Consider the following 19,433-nt stretch of genomic DNA (forward strand, 5'->3'; position numbering starts at 1 on the left):
TATTCTGTTGGCACAAACTGCAGTTAACCCATCTCTTAAGGATAACAAGAGCCTTCTGCCTGTTGTCAATTATTCTGCCATGAAATTAACCACCTTGTCCTTATTTTTAAACACACCACCCCACTCCCCTTTTTCCTGTATCAAATGCTGATGAAAGAGGACCTCATTTGCGAATAGTAGTTAGCCTATCGAACTGCATGGGGTCATATGCCACCTTTGGTGAGCTTCATTTCCAACCACACGAAACATATCGATTTACATTAGTGAATAGCGGCGTGCTTTGTTCACAGATGAGCCCCAGTCCATGCTTTAATCAAGACAAATGGACCAAACCACATGGAAGAAATGCACAATATGCAGAATAGCCCAAGCATACAGTAACAATCATAGGGCGAGACATGTTGCCCCCGGGAAAATTGTTTTTTCTAAAGAAAAGAAAGGTCAAAAACAAGTAGTTAGCTTAGCCGTCAGCCGGTGGCACTTTGTTAAACAGCGTGGACACCATTGTTGTCTATGTCTGCTTTTCACGTTAATGGCCGTCTAGTAAATTGATTTCACGGTAAGACGCTACCCTGCATTGTGTCAGATCAACAGTGTCACAGGGTTCATTCATCAGCCCGATGAGAATAGCCTCTCTCCGTCCGCTCCGTTCGGTCATCAGCAGATCGCATTACTGACACCAGTGAGTCTTTTATGACGGTGGCCATTTAAATTGGTTGCACAGTAGCTAATAGGTGTTGGGTGTTCACTGGGAGGGAACTGCTGATGCCTTGAGACAGGGGGACCGCCAGAGTTCAAGGGAGTTGAGCTGTGGCCTGTGGTCAATTGGTCCTTTGTCATCCAATCATGTGGCTTAAGATCCGGGCAAATGACAGAGAAAGGCTCAACTCAATTAAGGCTGATTGACTACCTCATCGGTCCATTTCACGCAGGCAAGCCTAAAGAGGGCGTACTTTTGGTTTGCATGGAGCATCATTTGTCTTTTCTCTGCACGGCTTTCGCGATGAAATGCTGAATGGCCCAGTCGTGGCGTGCTGGGCGAAATGCACGACTGAATTATGTCCTTCTTAGAAAACAGTGATAGTAAAGAGGAAGTAGGATGTCTTCAAACAAGATCTGACTGTAATTATAGTTATCATGACGGCATTTAAAATGCTTCAAATCTATTTAAACTACATATGGTTATCTGGGATCTGGTTTTCCTGGGCACTCTCCTTAGCCCTCTTTGCCGCTCTCTCGCTTCCCTCCTCTCCATGCGCGGACCAGGCAGCCAGGCCAGGCGCACCCGTCAGTAGCCCTGATAGAGATTGCGACAGACAGCCTCCAACAATGGTGTTGGGCCAACAAAGCTGCTGCTCTCTCTGCATGCGCTGCCCCTCAAATCGGCCCCCGCACACTCAGCTCACACACACCCAACACCCAGCCATACACTCACACACACAAACACACACACACACACACACACACACACACACACACACACACACACACACAAACAACGTACACATCTCGGCATACCTCTTTGCTGCGACTTGCTGTCACAGTTAGCGTCTAACATTGGACACGACATGGAGGGGAGGGGGGGGGGCGGTCCCTTTGACACTGATTTGAGTAATCCACTTATGGCCTTTTGTGATCAGTGGTCGTGGGGGGTGGTTAGCCCTGTTGAAACCCCCCAGCCCCGACTCCCGGCTTTGTTGGGGCTCTGTTAGGGGGGATGGAAGTGAGGGGGGGGGGAGGGAAGTCCACTCAAGCATAGCGCAGGTGCTTGTGGCACAAGGGGGGGAGGGGGGCAGACAAAAAGCGGCGTGGCGCCTTTGAGTAGCGCCGCTAATGAGCGGGTTGTGAGGACCCTAAACACACGCGTCGGCTGCTCCATTCAGGACCCTTCACGTACACGGGGGATTAGTGTGGCTGGCCTCACACCGGGCCACAGCTATTGTGAGAGCTTTTGGGGGTGGAGGTGGAGCAACGGTGGTGGGGGGGGGGGGGTAAACAAGACCCCCCCCCCAAGCTCCCACCCATGAAAAATTCAAGTGTGAGAGAGAGAGAGTGGTGTACGAAACCGCCGTGCGACCTAGTGTGCGTGGCGGCGGCGGCGGCGGGTGGCGTCCGTCGACTCTGCGTCGTTAGTCAAAGCAGAAGGAATACGTTAACATTTACGTTACAGACGGGCTGCACATCCCTCTTCTTGTCACATGATTACCGCCCCCTGAGGACGTGCCTTTTCGGACCCCCTGAACGGGGCTTGAGCCTCGCGCGTCGGCGTTCATGTTTCCCGTCGCAGCGGAGAACGTGTTAATATTTACGTTGGGGATGTGCGAGGGGGGGGGGGGGGGGGGGGGGGGGGGCGTACGTCCACCACTGTGTATACAGAAGCGGTTCCGTGAAAGTACAGATGTGGCGTGCCGGGGAAAGAGGAAGGAGAGCCGCACGCACACCACTGAGGGAGCGGCACCGCACGCACTGTGGCTGCCCGGACTCTCCTCTGCTCTTCTGAACGGTTAGCGATACATACATAGATACCCACAGGCACGGGGGGGGGGGGCGGCGGTTAAGAGAAAGATCTGTATAAACTAGGGAGAAAGAAGGGAAGTGTAGGGGACACAAATAATCCACAATGATGTGTCGTTGATGATAGTTTTATCTGTTTGGAGAAAAATAGGAACTTAGCGTCGGCGCGCGGCATGCACGGAAAACCGGAGATTCCGCTTTGCCGCCGGCGGCCCTGTTCTGACACGTGGCGTTCAACTGCCCCGATGTACCACTGGTGGGGCGGGAGTGCGGCGCGGGCTGGCGTGCCGGGGGACCTAATAAATAAAGTAACCGTTGGCACCACCTGCGTGTTGACGTAAGATAATGAAGCCCTGTTCCAGGATGTTTCATAGTTTGTTTGTTAAAAAGGCCTCAGGTTTGTTTGCAGATCCTCTTGGAATTTGGGAGAGAAACAACGAATCTCTGTAGAAGAAGAAAGTGGAGTGCAACCCACACAAACACAGACACACACACATACACATATACACTCGCACACACACACTGAACAAATAATGCTATTTGCTTCCGTTCCATCGTGGCCTTGTCCCCGGTGAGGACTGATGTATGTACGACAAAGAGTCACGGGTCAGCTAAAGTTTAGCAGACAGAAATCTATGCATGAACTTGGGACCCATTTCCACTGTGCTGCAACTCTATGAAAGAAACAAATATAGAACAACTATTGCACTTCCTCCTTTTGGCCAGATTCAAACAACAAACAGAGCTGACAAAATTTGACCACAATCACTTGTTTCTCCTAATGGGGGGAATCCAAAGCTTGACACCAGCTGGACTATACTTTAACTCACTAAGATATGATCAACCAAAAGAGGAAGATTTCAAATCAAGTAGCTGAATGAGATGATTCTAAATCCAGGGAATATGTCCTAGTGCTCCGCTCTCCCTATAGCGTGCATTGCTTGGACTGGTTAAAAAAAAATCGTCTGCTCACCCAAACACCTCCCCTCACACCACCACCACCCCGCCCGCCCCCACGTGCCTGAGGGTGGCCTTGCGTGAGCCTGTGGGCTCTGTGGCTTCTCTCTCTTCCTCTTTCCTTCCAACGACCACCGAGATCCGGGCTAACGACAGACAATTTGCTGCCCAGACACAAAGACTCTTTGAGTGGCCATGCTGTTTGAGTGGGTCTGATTTCTTTCAGAGATGCGATCGATAAACCAGAGGCTGGGAGCCTGTTCAGGTTTTGTCTTTCGCCGCGGGTGATGTCGCGTTTGCCTGTCTGTTTGGCTGTGTGTCTATGTGTGTCTGAGAAGGTATTTGATGTATTGCGTGCGTGTGTTCTAGGGCACTTGACTTGAGGGAGCTTCAATGGATGAATATGTGCAATCTATCATCATCAAGTGGGCATTTCAGAAAGCCGCACGCATGCTCTCCACAACGTGCAACACATTTAATCCTGCTTACCAGCCCGTCAGCGTGTTGGCAAAACTTGATGGACAGCTCAGAGCAGGTGGGGCTGTGACAGTTTGGGCACAAAACACACACCTGGAATGTAAACACAGCGCCACCTTAACCCGTAATGACGGCGGTGGGAAAGCAGAACACGCACACAGATGGACAGACGGGCTGGCAGACGGATGTGCGGGAGAAACAAGACCCAAGACGGCAGGACAAACAAGGCGGAGCGTACAGTGGGAACGGATGGAGGGCGATGGAGGGTGAGGCCCCTTAGGGTGCCGAGGAGAAGGAGACGTGGGGGCATCTAGAGGGATAGACCCAGACGTATGGAGGGATGTGAGCTGATGATAGGAAGGGAGAGGAGGGCTGGTCGGGGGGGGCACGGGGGAGTAAATATGGATCATCTCCAGGGCCATTTGTAGCCCACGGGGCGGAGTGCGGAGGAAATCTGATCGCCGAGCCACGAGGGGCGAGGCCGGAGCTGTCGACAGGCGCCATCCGAAGAGGTCCCAGCGGCACCCCATCAAAGACCTGTAGGAGCCATATTGAAAATAGCCTCCGCTGCACGCATACACACACAGTCACTAACACACACACACACACACACACACAATCACTAACATACACACACAGTCACTAACACACACACACACACACACACACACACGTGATCCGCTCAGAGGAGAGAGTCTCCACAGTGAGTTTTTATAGGGAGGGAAAGAATAAAAACGAGAAAGAATACAGTCGGAAACAAACAGGCTAACGATGCATTAGCATTACTCGCTAAATATCCTAATAAAAAAAATAACAGGCTTATTACGAGCTGTGCATTAGCATCCATTTACGTTTCATAGTGCCCTCGAGGTCAGTTCTTTATGTTCTTTAACAGCTACTTCTGTACTCATTGACCTCCATTCTCTACACTAAATACACACACACGCATATACACGCGCACGCGCACGCACGCACGCACACGCACACACACACACACACACACACACACTATGTCCGAGTTGTGAGGCACACACGCACACACACAACATAAGAGTTTGCGGTGTGTGTCTGCTACCGTTACCTGCTGTTCTGCTCGAGCACCGATGCGCCCCATTGGCTCGGTAGCGTAGGCCTGTGTTTATATCTTTAATCCCCTAATGGATTCCCCATCCCTGTACACAACTCTCTCAAGGGTGCCCTCTGACCCCGTCGCTGTTGGAGACTAATGCACTGTGGCAGCACAGATTTGAGTCTAAAGAGGGGAACTGTGGCAGGGTTAGGACTGTTGTTCTAGGTCTGTATGGTGTAATGTTATTTATTTTATAACCAATAACCTCAGCCACAATCGTGCACACTTCCTTACATGACAAAGAAATGTCACAGATTTAAAGATTGGAAGACGTTTGAGTTAATGTGTTGAATATCAGAGTGTTAATAACATGACTATAAATAGGGAAGCTAAAAGTAGCCGGCAGTATTCATCTAATTAATTCACAATCTATTAATTGACACAGATGATATTATTTATTAAGGTGTCAGGGATCCCAGTGGAACCGGTTAAAGGGTGACATGCACACACAGCCTTGCACATGGGTAAATCGTCAGAGAATAGCCTTGGACTGGGTGGAAGGAGGAGTGGAACAAAGACAATTGGGGCATGGAGACAAAGGGGCAAGCCATGGTTAATCCCGCAGGGTAAATATTTAACGAGCTCAGCGATTTCGGCAACGGCAGAAACTTGGCACGGGAGGCATCTCCAGCCTGCTTACTGTCAACATGCACACAACACAAGCACATCTCCACAGGCGCGTTGTGAAGACTGTTCAGGAAGAGCCAGTGAATCCCCCCAAAACACCAAACACTTCTAAATCACCTCTGTCATCAGCCTGCAGCTCCTGCATTCAGGATTTATGATTTGTTGTACTTTGGTTCGGTTAAATTGGTTTCATAAGTTGTATAATGAATATATATATATATATTACAGACAGAAAGAGAGAGGGGATAAGTATAACAATTATATAGGGTTAGTATAATAATTATTATATATATATATACACACACACACACACACACACACACACACACACACACACAACAATGGGTGTTGTTCCTACCTGAGAAAATGTGATCAAGAATAGAGAATAGAGATTACAGCTAATGATAAAACTCCCCACCCCAAAACACACACACACACACGCACACGCACACAAGCAATATTTGCATCTACAACACAATTGACATGATGTGTAAACGGCTTGCTGTGCTCCAACCTTGGACAGTCACATCATGTCTCAGGCGAGCTGGGGAACGAGACGTCCTTCCTTGCGTTTCTACATCCCCGTGTCTTTATTACCCCTCCACCTGCCTTTGATATTTCCTCCCTCCCCTCGCATCTGAACATTCAGTACTCTGACATTCAACAATGTTACTGCGGGTAAATACAACCACGTAACTCACTAACACGTCTATATGTTCCAGCCCTAAAGACACTATTCTACATGTAGGACATTTCAAACCACAAAGATCAAGAACAGCACTCCTCCTTATTCAACGGCACCCACTTGTGATATTCAACCGCAAAGTTTTAAAATGATTGACTGTCCTCACATATATATATATATATATGCATACATACATACACATATAAACCATACACATTACCATACATATAAACATGTATGGTAATAATATAATAATAATAAAAAGAAGGTGCACAAAAAAAAACAAAGACAAAGGACTCAATTGGGAGGGACCTGTCCTTATCACACCAAACAGTACAATGCCCTTCTACTGCTCATGGTGTGGTCATGTGGCACAGAACCTGCCGCTGTGAACGGAGAGTAGAGCAGGAGCCGTAAGGGGGCCACAGCTCATGCTACTCACAAATCCCTCACGTTCCACTCTCCTCAATCTGATTGGCTTAGCATCAGAGGACAGCCGAGCTGTGGACTACTGTTACCAATGTCAACAGGACCCGCGAGGGGGTTGGGGGAGGGGGGGTATCCAGAAAATAGTATCTGACATGAATTTACCTCACAAAAAAACATTATTTTATAACAGTTTTTCTTTCACTGATAAAAAGTAAAATACCCAAACAACCTGACTCACTTCCCCAAAAGCTCATGACAGAACGATGGCCCTTAACAATGCTAATGCATACAGGAAACTCTGCAAGAATGGGATTATTACCTGCTCTGTTACATTGCGTTAACGCAAATAATTTGCTAACGCAAATAAGCACTAAGCACAGTTTGGTTGTGCTTGTGAACCTACCAGCAGAGGGTGTATGGATGCATGTGTTTGTGCGTGGACGTGTGTGTGTGCGTGCATGTGGATGTGTGTGTGTTGGCTGCTGCCTGAGTATGACAGATGATGAAGGGAGATATAGCATTGCGGAACAGCCATCTATTCGACCGAATTTGATAAGGCATTCTGTGCTGCCTGGGGTATCTCCCTACCAACAGGGGTGGACAGATGCTGGTCTCCTCTCTGACACATCAACCCTCGCCTGCAGCCCAATGTTTTGACAGCGCAGCATTGCAACTAGCAGCAAGCGCTCTGAAACGCCCCATGACTGTCTGAGTGCTTCAGAGACCCTACAGTAATTCAGAAGCCATCCAGGGGTGTGCTCTCTGCACTAACAGGGTATGAACCTCGTTCACTAGACACTCGCAGTGAAACAAATGTAGGACGAGAGAAGCAAATACATTTGGACATTGGGCAGTTCATTCAGTGTGTGCAGTGCTGCCTATTTTTCAGGCCACTAGCATCATGTGCAAGTCAGTTTTCCTGTGTGTGTGTGTGTGTGTGTGTGTGTGTGTGTGTGTGTGTGTGTGTGTGTGTGTGTGTGTGTCTGTGTCTGTGTGTGTGTGTCTGTGTCTGTGTCTGTGTGTGTGAGGCTTGAAGAAAAAGTGAAAGCCAGCAGGCCTTTCGGACACAGGCCACAAGTTCATACTACAGCCTGTCTCGCAGACTGAGGGCCAGACAAACAGGCTAGACCGCCAGACTTTAGGACAATAGTATAAACACACACAGGGATGAAAAAAACCATCACTCTCGTGCACAAAAACACATGCACACTACTGCTGTGTGTTGTCAGAAATATTGACGGGAACATGAATGAAATATAATTGTGTTTCAACACACAAACTCAGTCCAGATAATACGATGATGACTTCCCTCGAAAAGCAAATGGAAGGATCAAACATTTACAGAGTGGCTATAATGGCCAAGCAGGTCGGCCCACTTTACAGACACTCATCTCCCTTTCATACGATCATGTCTTTGGGCCTGGGAAAACACAGCGCTCAAACTGGAACCAACTGCCGCCGAGTCTCACGCCTCGGCCCATGTCACATGCTACGTACGGTATGCCAGGCGGGTGAGCTGTCGGGTCGGGGGTGGGGGGGGGGGGCGGTTGGGGGCTCACCTTGGAAGAAGCTCTTGACGCGGAGGTAGGAGACGGCCAGGCGCAGCACCGAGAGCTTGTCCAGCTTTGTGATGACGTCGGGGGGGAAGGGCAGCAAGCTGGCCAGCCGGTCCAGCTCGGCGTTCAGACGGTCCCGGTGGCGCTTTGACGGGTTTGTCTTCTCGTTGGACGACGAAGGCTTCCTGGTGGTTGGGAACGGACGGATGGACGGACGGACAGGGGTTTGGGGGGAAAAGGGGGGGGATGGCGTTAGCGGCGTGGGTTGGTTACACCAAAGAAGGACACAGACACACTTAATACAAATAGTATGCGTGCAAATGGCTGCACATTGTAAAATACACAAGGGTAGAGCCCGTTCAATTCACAATAATAATAATAATAATAATTCATTACATTATACAGTGCTTTTTGGGGCACCCAAACTGCTTAAATATTGTGTGCATGTATGAGTGGGAGGGGGAGATGACACCTCATTCACTGAGCACATAATAAAGTTTGTAGTCATTACCACACGAGGATCAAGTATCGCTGAAACACACATGAGACACAAATAACCAACCATACAGACAACATTTTCTGGCAAAACAGGCAGTAGGTGATGATATCAATACCTTCTTCCTGATAAGATTTAAAAAAAAAAACCTTATGAGTTGGCTGCCTATCAAGACAGTACTCTAATTTAAATCTCAGGGGAAATCGCTTCTAAATGAACCATCCACAGCTACATTATATGTGCATTATGCACTGAATCCCAATTATGAAGATGAATAGACAATAAATGCCCAGTAGAAACACAGCCCACAGAGAGCGTTTTGGTCCTCGGAGTGAAAGCCATTACAGACAAATGGGGCAGTAACTAGTTTCTAATAAAGCAAAGTGTGAAGCTGTGCCATGTGAGAGAGGCTGTCAGAAGCTGTTGATATCCCAACAGTGATACAGACCAGTTATATCACCTATATAGTCCACGCCGAGGCTATTGCCAAGGTTAAATCGAGTTACTCAAGCTAATATGGCGGACTGCGCTCCACATATCTCACTGTAGACTTCACTTGACTTCCCTGCTCGCTCACGGCTTCGCCACTCGCAGACAACTGGCTGTGGGCGTGCAACCGGCGCCCATTATGGGTCGAAAACCTTCTACTTATACTATGCAAGTATAATTTGTTGAAGAGAACATTGTGGGCCTTTACAAGGCCAGTTTGGCCGGAGAGGCAAGTGTTTGGAGCACAACAATACGCTGTCCTCATAGGGATCTGCTATCACTGTAGTGTGTGTGACCGTGAGTGCATTTGCTTGTAAATAGTCTTAACTTTTAAGCACATTATCGTTTGAGTTGAAATAGTTTTGCATCCTGATCAATAGCGATGTTTTTGATTTATTTACTTTTGCAGCCTAGTCAAAGTTCAAGGTGTGACAGGTTTAAAGTGAGTTTGTCAAATAATTGGGTTACGTTGTTTGGAAAAACTTCACAAAGCACTGCTTAAATGACTTAATAACTTCAAGTATCTTCAAATTCCGTCACATACAAAAAAAGGCCATAAATAGCAGAAGTTAACCAACCCAAAACAATATTTAAAGCAGGTCTCCACATCTCTATATCACTTCACTTTTTATTACCACCAATAAAGCTATTGAAGTTAATTTACAAAACAACTCAAATGAAAACAGATTGCCTCAACTTAATGGTTTAAACTTCAACGCATCCATCACAGAAAGTAAATCCATAAGTTACAAAACATATACAGTAATAATAAACGGTCGGACAATGCCCTTGAGTTAACTGATAACAATAATACTACATAAGAAAGGATCTATAGAAGTGGTTCTTAACTGTTTTTGGACGGGTTTCCTCCTCTTGCGTCCCGCGTACATGCAATCTCCCGGAGGAATCATGCTTTGGCGCTCCGTGCAGGTAACAGGTGCGCTGTCGATGGGAGACAACAACTTTACTCCAAAGCACAAACCAAAACCCCAGAGCCTGAACATCAAACGGGTGAGAAACAGCTGAGTAAATGAAAAATATAGTAGTAATCGTAGTATGGTAGGCCTAGTTAAAGTAGTAATAATAGTGTAATTATTGAATTTGTTTATGCGTGCGTAAATTGTTATGGATCTATTTACAGCACACGATTGAAATAATAATTGTAGAGGACACCAAATACATAATGTAAGTTTACACGTCAGACGTTGGATGTGCAAGAAAGTAAACAAAAAGAACAACAAAACACATAATCGCTTACCAAGACACGGTGTGATTATCAGTTAATTCCAGTATAGTGTTTGTTCTTGGGTCATTCAGTTAAACGGTCAAACAGCGGCAGGGGGCTTCCCAAATACACTGACTCAGTATATGAACAAATGACAATTATGATAATTCCCAGGAAAAATACAATAACGCCAACGTCCAGCGCCGAGCTCCTAGCTGATGTTTTCATCGGCGTGCAATGCTCGGGGCAGATGTGGTGTGATGCTTTATAAGCAATTGAGTCGCCTTCCACTTCCTCGCGTTTCAGGTGGCGGATTCCTCTGAATGACATGTCGAGCTCTTCGCACGCAACTCTCCGCCTCGCAAACAGACCAGGGGAGCGCACACACACATTCGCGCGCGCGCGCACGCACACACAAATTCGCGCGCGCACGCACGCACACATCTGCGGCTCAGAGCGCTCGTCATCGCAGCGCAGCCAGTGAGTGAGCACGTATGGACGCGCGTCGCGGCGCGCACGGTCGTCGCGCACGGACATTTCTGAGCCGAGCGAGGGGAGGGATCACACGCGAGGGGCAGAGAGCAGGACGGATCTCCTCCGTGGTAGTGAGTCACAGAGGAGTCCCGCGCGGTGCTGACGCTTTTAGCCCCGGCGGAGAGGAGAGGATATGTCCAAAGGAACGGCTCGTTTAAGGAGAATGGCCCGGCTGCGTTTGGATACTGCTCTCTCTCTCTCTCTCTGAGGACTGAAGAGGGGGATTCTTGTTCTGGTTGTTTATTCGATGGATACTGCGTGCATATGAAGTTGGTGTATGTATACTTGGAACATTTCGGGCGTTGTTTTCTGCGCTCCACAGGGTGTGGTGGAGTATTGCCTAGGTTACGTAGGACGTGTAGGCCTTTATGGCTATTGTTTTGTATATTTTTTGTGTTTTTTTTAGAATTATATATAGGCCTACGTACATTTATATGCAATTTATTGGTGACGAATAAATTCCTAACACAGTTCCTGCTTGTCTCCTTTCTTAGTGGCTTCTATTCACCCGAGTCAAATGCTAATGAAATGTAACGTTTTAGCCTTTTTGTTTATTTACTACAATGTCGGCCTAGTCCTGTGTGCTGCTTTACGAAATGTTGTTTGTGGGGCATGCATCTCAATATAGGTACAGGCATAGCCTAACCCTCAAGATAAGTAGCTGTAAAATTACAAACGAAGGAAAACAAGCGTGACATGTTTAATGTAGGCCTTTTTTAAAGGTATTGCATGCATTTACCTTTTTTGTTATTAGAAAAATAAATTATGCATTTCTTTATGGTATGCTTTCCAGCGTGGCGTGTCTTCTTGAACAACGAGGAACGAACGAGGAAACAGGAATCAGTCAAATTCGGCAACGATGCTGCGCTAGCATCAGTCCGCGCTCTTTTTTGCAATCCACAGATCTACCGTAAATCATATCGGTCATCATATCTTTACAGACCACAGACAGATAGGAGTAAATCGTAAAAAAAAAAGCACAGAACGACCCTCTTAAATATAAAGGTGGCAACACAAAAGCCAGGGCAGGCCCCTTGGTGTATCGCTTATAGAACACAGTAGCGCGCCTCCAGCTGTTATGGGGTCATTGCGCATGCGCTGGGAACACAAGCGCGCGCGTGAAATCAAAACAAGGAATACAATTTTACTCCAGAGAACTGGTACAAGTCCCCCCCCCCTTCAAGTCTTGAAGAGAAAACGACCTAAGCCATGGCATACGAAACACCTTCATGTTTACAGGAGAAACATAAGCCAACAAATCAACCTCACCCGAGGGTGCTGGAAAGGCTCGTCACATCTAGCTTGAGGCACTCAAATAATGTTGCCCAGGCGTTCTCCTCATAATGAACAACTCTACTTGGTTACTACAATTGCGCTTTCTGATTGGCTGAATAAGTCACCTGCCCAGCACGCCGATCAGACATAAATAGTGCACCTGGTGCTAATTCCGCTTGGCGGGGCGCTGTCCACGAGGTGGGCTTGTATTAGTTAGTGTTAAGTGCTTATTATTTTAATTGTGGTCCTCTTTCCATTCATGCTTGCGCATGTAAAGTAGCCATTTATAATTCCTTGATGATAACAATTGTGTTATGAAATGAATGTACACAGATTCAATGGTATATTGAATAAAACAATAATAAAAACAGTTAAAGAAAAAAGGTTGTCGGTGGCACAATTATTTTAAGTGTTACAAATAAATAAAGTGAAAACTGTCCAGGAGAAGACGACCATGACCAGTGGCCCCTGCTGATGAAGATGAAGACCTGACGAATCGACCCCTTTCACACAATATAATAGTTTGGTAACAACTAGTATAGCTCATACTATTTGGTGATAGGGTGTATGCCCCCCAAAGTACCCACACAACCCACAACACAACAAACAAAGTGAGGCAAAAAGGAAAAATATATATATATCTGGATACAGATGACTAAAATAAGCACAAATAATTTCCTCACCGCGCTCAAGCATGGCTCAAAAGCCTTACCTTGGTTAGCTTCGCTTGGACACCTCTGTGAAAAGAGTCCTGTATCTTTATTGACTCAACCGGACCAGAAAGTGCTCTTCTATCCGGTTCATAGCACTGAAGGGTTGTTGGAGCCATGGTTCTACCCACAGGCTGACTTGGGCCTCATTCAGAGGCCAGTTTGGTCCAACGGCTTGCCCTTTCTGTTCTCTGCACCTTTTGTTTAAGCACCACATTGGACTTGGAATATTGCACCTGGAGCCATAACCAACGAGCCTCCATTATCAAAACCTTATTGATAACATCCCGAAACAATTGGCAATGCTTTCCTCTTATTTCTGTGTCTATATGGGATGTTTATGTTTACAAATGATTGAGGTTTAAGCTGGGAGTATTAGTATAAATCCACAGCCAACCCAATTCAAGCTGCCTTCCAGATTAGCCCTGTTAGAAGTTAACCCTTGCACGCAACACTACAATGTATTCCACCTGTACACTTGTGTGCGTGCACTGGTAAAGGGCCTTTCTCTGTCTGGTGTGAGGGTCTGTGACTGTGGTTTAGTAGACATTGCTGAATAATCAGCTACCATTTGCCTAAGAAGCATATACTGAGAGCCATCTGTCAGGAGGAGCGATGTGGCTTCTATCGATGAGCGTGTCTGTTTAGCTCACCATGAATTTGTAGTAGACATGCTTAGCTTTGTGTCATGACAGCTTTGATTGTAATAGGCATGTATAATTAATGGGATGGTCAATATTGCAAATTGCCATTCACGCAGTGAATCTCCGTCGTTTGTAATTTGGCTCAGTACATATTATGACATGAAGCGGTAATTGCTAGATTGTTAGAGAAAGCAAAACTATCAACTAAAAGATGGCAAGGTCCTGTCAATACATGCACTGAAACAAAATGACCTCAAAACCTTACTTTTGTCTGTATTAGTAGATGAACTTCAACCGTTTTAACTGCTGTATCAACACGTCATCTACTTCAGCTTTTGAGACTGGAAACCTATGGCCGGGTGTGTGGGTATGATATACCAGCTAGAGGCTGACATTGTGACCTATGATTTGGTGATGGGGAGAATATCCTCTGTTGGTCCATCTGGATGGGTCACCTGAGGCCACGTAAGCCCTACTGTAATAGTCAGACCTTGCAGGAGTTCATGGGCAGGGCACTGGCACACACAACCGCTGGTACACACACACACACACACACACACACACACTAGACACACACAAGAGAAATGCATGTCTTTATTCTACACTTAATGGTTTAATGACTTTTATGGACAACCATTGGATTTTGCATTACAAAAAATATAAAAATCATGATTATATGCATCCCCAATCTAAAATCCAAGCAGGTCACTACAGACATAGCTTAAGATATTGGACAGGGTAAGCATGCACTCAATGAAGTCACTATTTCTGTCTGCAGACATCGGGGATTGAACCCGGGACCTTTGGGCTACAAATCCAAACAGCCCCGCCCCTCCTACTCTCTCCTACCCTATCCTGTGCCTAAACATATGTTCCTCAGAGAAGGAAAACGAGGACCTTTCATTATCTCAAGAGCATTCGTCACATTACGCAGCGGAGCTATCAATTATAAAATAAACTGACCATCGACTAACTATCCTTCTCCAGCCTGCGCCGCCTAAGGGAGCCTGCACCGCCAGTGTGCCGTCAGCCCCTGCAAACGTAAACCGTGTTTGGGGATTCAGTGGCAGTGATAATCTTTTGTTGACATTTGGATTACGGGTTCGGGGCTTTATTCTGGGTTTACGTGGCGGTCAGATCCGGGTCACACAACGGTCACATTCCCTCTCTGCCCAGCCTGCATCTGTCAAGAAGTCGCACAGATTCACCAAGAGCCTGTCGTCCATTTGTTCTCCCACTGTGAGCGAGTGAGTGAGTGAGTGAGTGAGAGACAGTGAGAGAGAGTGAGAGACAGCGAGAGAGAGTGAGTGAGTGTGTGTGTGTGTGTGTGTGTGTGTGTGTGTGAGAGAGTGAGAGAGAGAGACATAGAGAGAAAGTGAGAGCGAGTGTTGGTGTGGGTGTTTTAGAGGGCTTTAGCAATGTGAGTGCCACATTGTTGTGTAACATCTGTCATGCCTGGGGACCCCATGAGCAAGTGAGTCAGAGTTGCAGTTTGACTGAGGAAATGTCTGTTTGTTGGACAAACAATATGCAGTGGGAAGGGCTTTGCAGTACTTCACTGATGTTTCTTGCTAATTATAGACCCAAGTAAAATAACAGGGAATAGTTGTGTGTATTCTTTGGCATGTGTTTGTGTTGGTCTGCAGGCATAGGACTTACGGCATGGGCTGGGGGATAGGGGGGCAAAGGGGGTGTTTCATCAGGATTAGTGTCTAAGCACAAATGCTACAATCTGTGCGTGCCGCAAAATCAGAAGGTAGCAGACATGGCCTTGGATGTTGACGCACACGCATACACAGACACGCGCACACACGCACAGTAGAGCTAATGGCCTCCTAGGTGATGCACATCACTAAACCAACAGCTTGTAGAGCCAGACGACCACTAACTGAGTTGTACAGCCATAAGATCAAAGCTTTTGGATCCCATTCCAATAGGGCAGAAGATTGTTTTCTCTTCAAATACACCTATGAATTTAAACTTTTAAATAGATTGATGATGAAGTGAATATGAGTTCTACAATTAAGAAAAAAAACTAATTGAGTAGGGGCTCAATGAGTTCTATAGTGATGCAGCAGGGGAAGGGACTATGCAAATAAGTCTGGATTAGGAATATGCTTAACCATATAGTTCCACCTCCTGACACCCCCAGTTTATTGCATTCAGCCCATCATACCCCTAGACAGGAGACCACTTTGGGGCCGGGCGGCAGATATCTGGAGGAACCGGAGTGTTCATATATAGAGCCATTTCTTTCTCCTCTTCTGTGTTGCTCTGTGTACACTAGTGATGGCTCGCTTGCGAACGAATCAGTTCGAACGAACGACTCTTTAACATGAATGAACCGACCTGATTCCCCGTTTCAGTTAACAACATCCCGATTCCGAACATGAAGTGCTCCTCAGCTAAAAGGAACTTAGTTAATGTTGTGTTGATTGTTGACCGTTTGCACCATAGACCTCTGAAGAATAAGTCCCGCCTCCAAGGCTCTGGTTCCCTCGGTCAAATGTCTATGGAAAATAACATGGGGTTTTTGAATGATCCTACATAACAAACTCTGTAGGTGGCGGAGAAGTAAAAGCTGTGTCACATTTTGAACTACACACTTTTCCCATCTAGTTTCGACTGTGTTTTTGGATTGTCAGTGCCGTTAAAGTAAACGATTATTAATGCTACTTTAACTGCACCAAAAATCCAAAAACCCAGTTGAAACTAGATGAAAACGGTTGTAGTTAAAAACGTGACGCAGCTTTTACTTCTCCGCCACCTACAAAGTTTGTTATGTACGATCATTCAAAAACCCCATGTTATTTCCCATAGACATTTGACCGAGGGAACCAGGAGCCTCAGAGGCGGGACTTATTCTTCAGAGGGCTATTGCACGATCGCGATTCGTTTGAACGAGAACGAGGGAGGAGCCGAGGCAGACCGACTCAGTAGCTGTGTTCGAAATCGTTCCCTATCACGGATATAGTGCATTATGAAGGGTGCTCGCCATTTTGTAGTGTTGTGTAGTAGTGTGTCCGAATTCTCATTTGTTCGTTCCCTATATAGTTCACTATATCATAAACACTATATGGGGAATAGTGAGTGAGTGAATAGGGAACGATTTCGAACACAGCTAGTGACTGAGAACCATGATTCATGATTCCATGATGCTACCGAAAATGCGAACGAACGAACGAACAAACAAATGACTCTTCTTGGCGAACTGACCGACGCGAACTGATTCATTCAAACGAATCATGAAATCCATCACTAGTGTACACGACGCAGTATTGTTCCCAACTTGACCACAGCTCGCAAATGTTATTTACTCCTTCAGACGATGGCACCACTGCACAGGTCTGCACCGTCGAAATGAACGAAATGGAGACCGAATGAAGAGTGACTCACGACGCAGTAGTGATGGCTCGTTCGCGAACGAATCAGTTCGAACGAACGACTCTTTAACATGAACGAACTGCCTTGATTCCCCGTTTCAGTTAGTCTCCACACTCGTTCATTTTGTGTTGATTGATGACCGTTTGCACCATTGCACGATCGTGATTCGTTTGAGAATGAGAATGAGGGAGGAGCTGACCGACTCGGTGACTGAGAACCGTGATTCACCGCTACCGGAAATGCAAACGAACGAACGAACGAGCGAACGACTCCTCTTGGCGAACTGACCGACTCGAACTGAATCATTCAAACGAATCATGAAATCCACCACTACGACGCAGTTCGCGCGCAGCCACACAACAACAATCCACAATCTGTTCCAAGTAGATTTCGCCTTCTACCCACTGATGGCTTTGGGCTTCAACCGAGCACCTCTGAGTAGAGGGGGAGAGGGAACGCTTTTCATTAAAGCATAGGCCTACAGGAACCCCGTCGCCGGCCTGTCGGGCCTGTCTAAATCCTGCACATCAATAATCATTTCAACAGCCTTTTGCTATGAGGTCAATGTTTTGGTTTCTAGGGTGATGGGGAGAGCTCCTCACCTTCTTCTTTGAGAAAGAATAAAAGCAACAAATACATAGGGCTGAATTCATAATATATAATTGTATAGAATGTAGGCTAACTTGTAATTTGGGCCCTCACGTTTCTTGTGTTGTAGAACATTGAATTACAACTATTACAAAGGTTCAAATTAAATTGACTTAAAATTGGAAGATATTAGGCTAGAAGAAGATAAATTAGGGATTAGGGTAAGGAAAAACAACTACTCATGCCACTGGAATCCATCTCACTGCACGCAATACAATTCTAAGACAATCTGGCGGCCTGAAATGACTTGTCAAACGTCAGCTCAGCATTGCAAAGATAACGGGCTCTTTAGAGGATTGCGTTGCCACGGAACACGGTTGTTTTGTATGTTCATGTACCACGGATCGGTCGTTGAACGTCGCCATCTTGTGGACAAAACGTGGTCATGCAATGTCTTGTTTCTTTCAGGGTTTTGATTTCCCTGAGCCTTTTTTCTGGCACAAAGATAAAATATCCTTTCCCTCTTGAGATTTCTACATCCTTGTCAACATGCCAAAAATGTTTTTGGGACAATGACACAAAACAGAGTTTATAGTTTATTTAATTTTGAGCCAATATTAAAGAAAAACATAATTTGTGTCTTGTTTCTCCTGGAAAGCCTCTCTTCTTTGTTCTTTTTATCTCACAGACTAGTCATTAGACGATTTATATTCAAATAAACTATTTGGGATTATTTTTTGGTTTAGCTCCAACTGGACTCAGAGTTCAGATACACTAAGCAGTGTTTCAGAGAACAGCACATGTATTCATCACAGATGGCAAAACATCAGTATGGCCTCTGATCCCTATATCCCTCCCCGCCCCCCCAAAAAATCCTACTTTTAATAAAGCCATCTTGAACAGATCCAAGACCAAAGCTTCGGATTACAGTATTGGATAATGTGTAAGTGATATTTGAAGATGATACAGACCCTGCCTGCGTGGTCTGCATGTAATCAGGACTGTTGATAAAAAGGGTGTGCCAGCTATTATGGAGCAAACAAGCACAGTGTCAAGTATTTGTCCAGTGTGTATGTGCTGAAATAAGTCAAACATGAACTAATAACAGGATCATCTCCTCTATTGGATTGTATTTTCCAAGATGAGTCATAGGATATACAAAGTCAAGGCCGCGTCATGATTAGTCATATTTATTTAATATGTTTCTGCTTGTTGAACTCGGACCTTTAAGCAATTTGATCAACATATCACACCCATTTTCAGTGCACATTTCTCCACTCACGATCAATTCATATCATCAAACATTAACTCATTCTCTATTATGTATATTTGTTCATATGCTACATTCACATTCTCTTTTTCTCTCCAAATTGACTTTCATAGCTGGATATAAAGTTGTCCTTTCGGAAAAAAAAAAAAAAAAATGATAATACAATAAACATTCACTCATGCCTTTTCTGTGCAGTTTCCAGTTCATTCTTCACTCTTGAGAAAGAGACACTCCTCAAAGGACGGGAGGACAGCGGGTGATGACCAACACTGTATTGCACGTGTGGGGGGTGGAGTTGTCTGTGGGAGAGAAATTGGAGGGGGCGTTGCTCTAAAACGGGTGAGCTAGTGGCTGGTGTTTCAATGGCTTATCACCTGTCTTCCCTTTAATACACGACAAACTGTTCCGCCGTAAGAGAAAAAGATAATCCATGTCTGTGTCCCC

The 19,433-nt window shown here is 45.9% G+C and overlaps 1 protein-coding gene across 1 annotated transcript in view; it reads right to left on the minus strand.

Moving 5' to 3' along the window:
* ahrra (aryl-hydrocarbon receptor repressor a) overlaps positions 1-10,758 on the minus strand; it is a 46,151-nt gene extending 35,393 nt beyond the window's left edge. Inside the window, exons 1-3 of the mRNA XM_084474997.1 lie at positions 10,618-10,758; positions 10,209-10,301; positions 8,378-8,559 (exon numbers count right to left, since the gene is read on the minus strand). Coding sequence (XP_084331123.1) covers positions 8,378-8,559; positions 10,209-10,270 — 244 coding nt within the window. The 5' untranslated portion in view covers positions 10,271-10,301; positions 10,618-10,758. The remainder of the gene's footprint in view (positions 1-8,377; positions 8,560-10,208; positions 10,302-10,617) is intronic.
* Positions 10,759-19,433: the final 8,675 nt, after the last annotated feature.

The sequence above is a fragment of the Micromesistius poutassou genome (assembly GCF_964030765.1).
Source record: "Micromesistius poutassou genome assembly, chromosome: 11".
Lineage (NCBI taxonomy): Eukaryota > Metazoa > Chordata > Actinopteri > Gadiformes > Gadidae > Micromesistius > Micromesistius poutassou.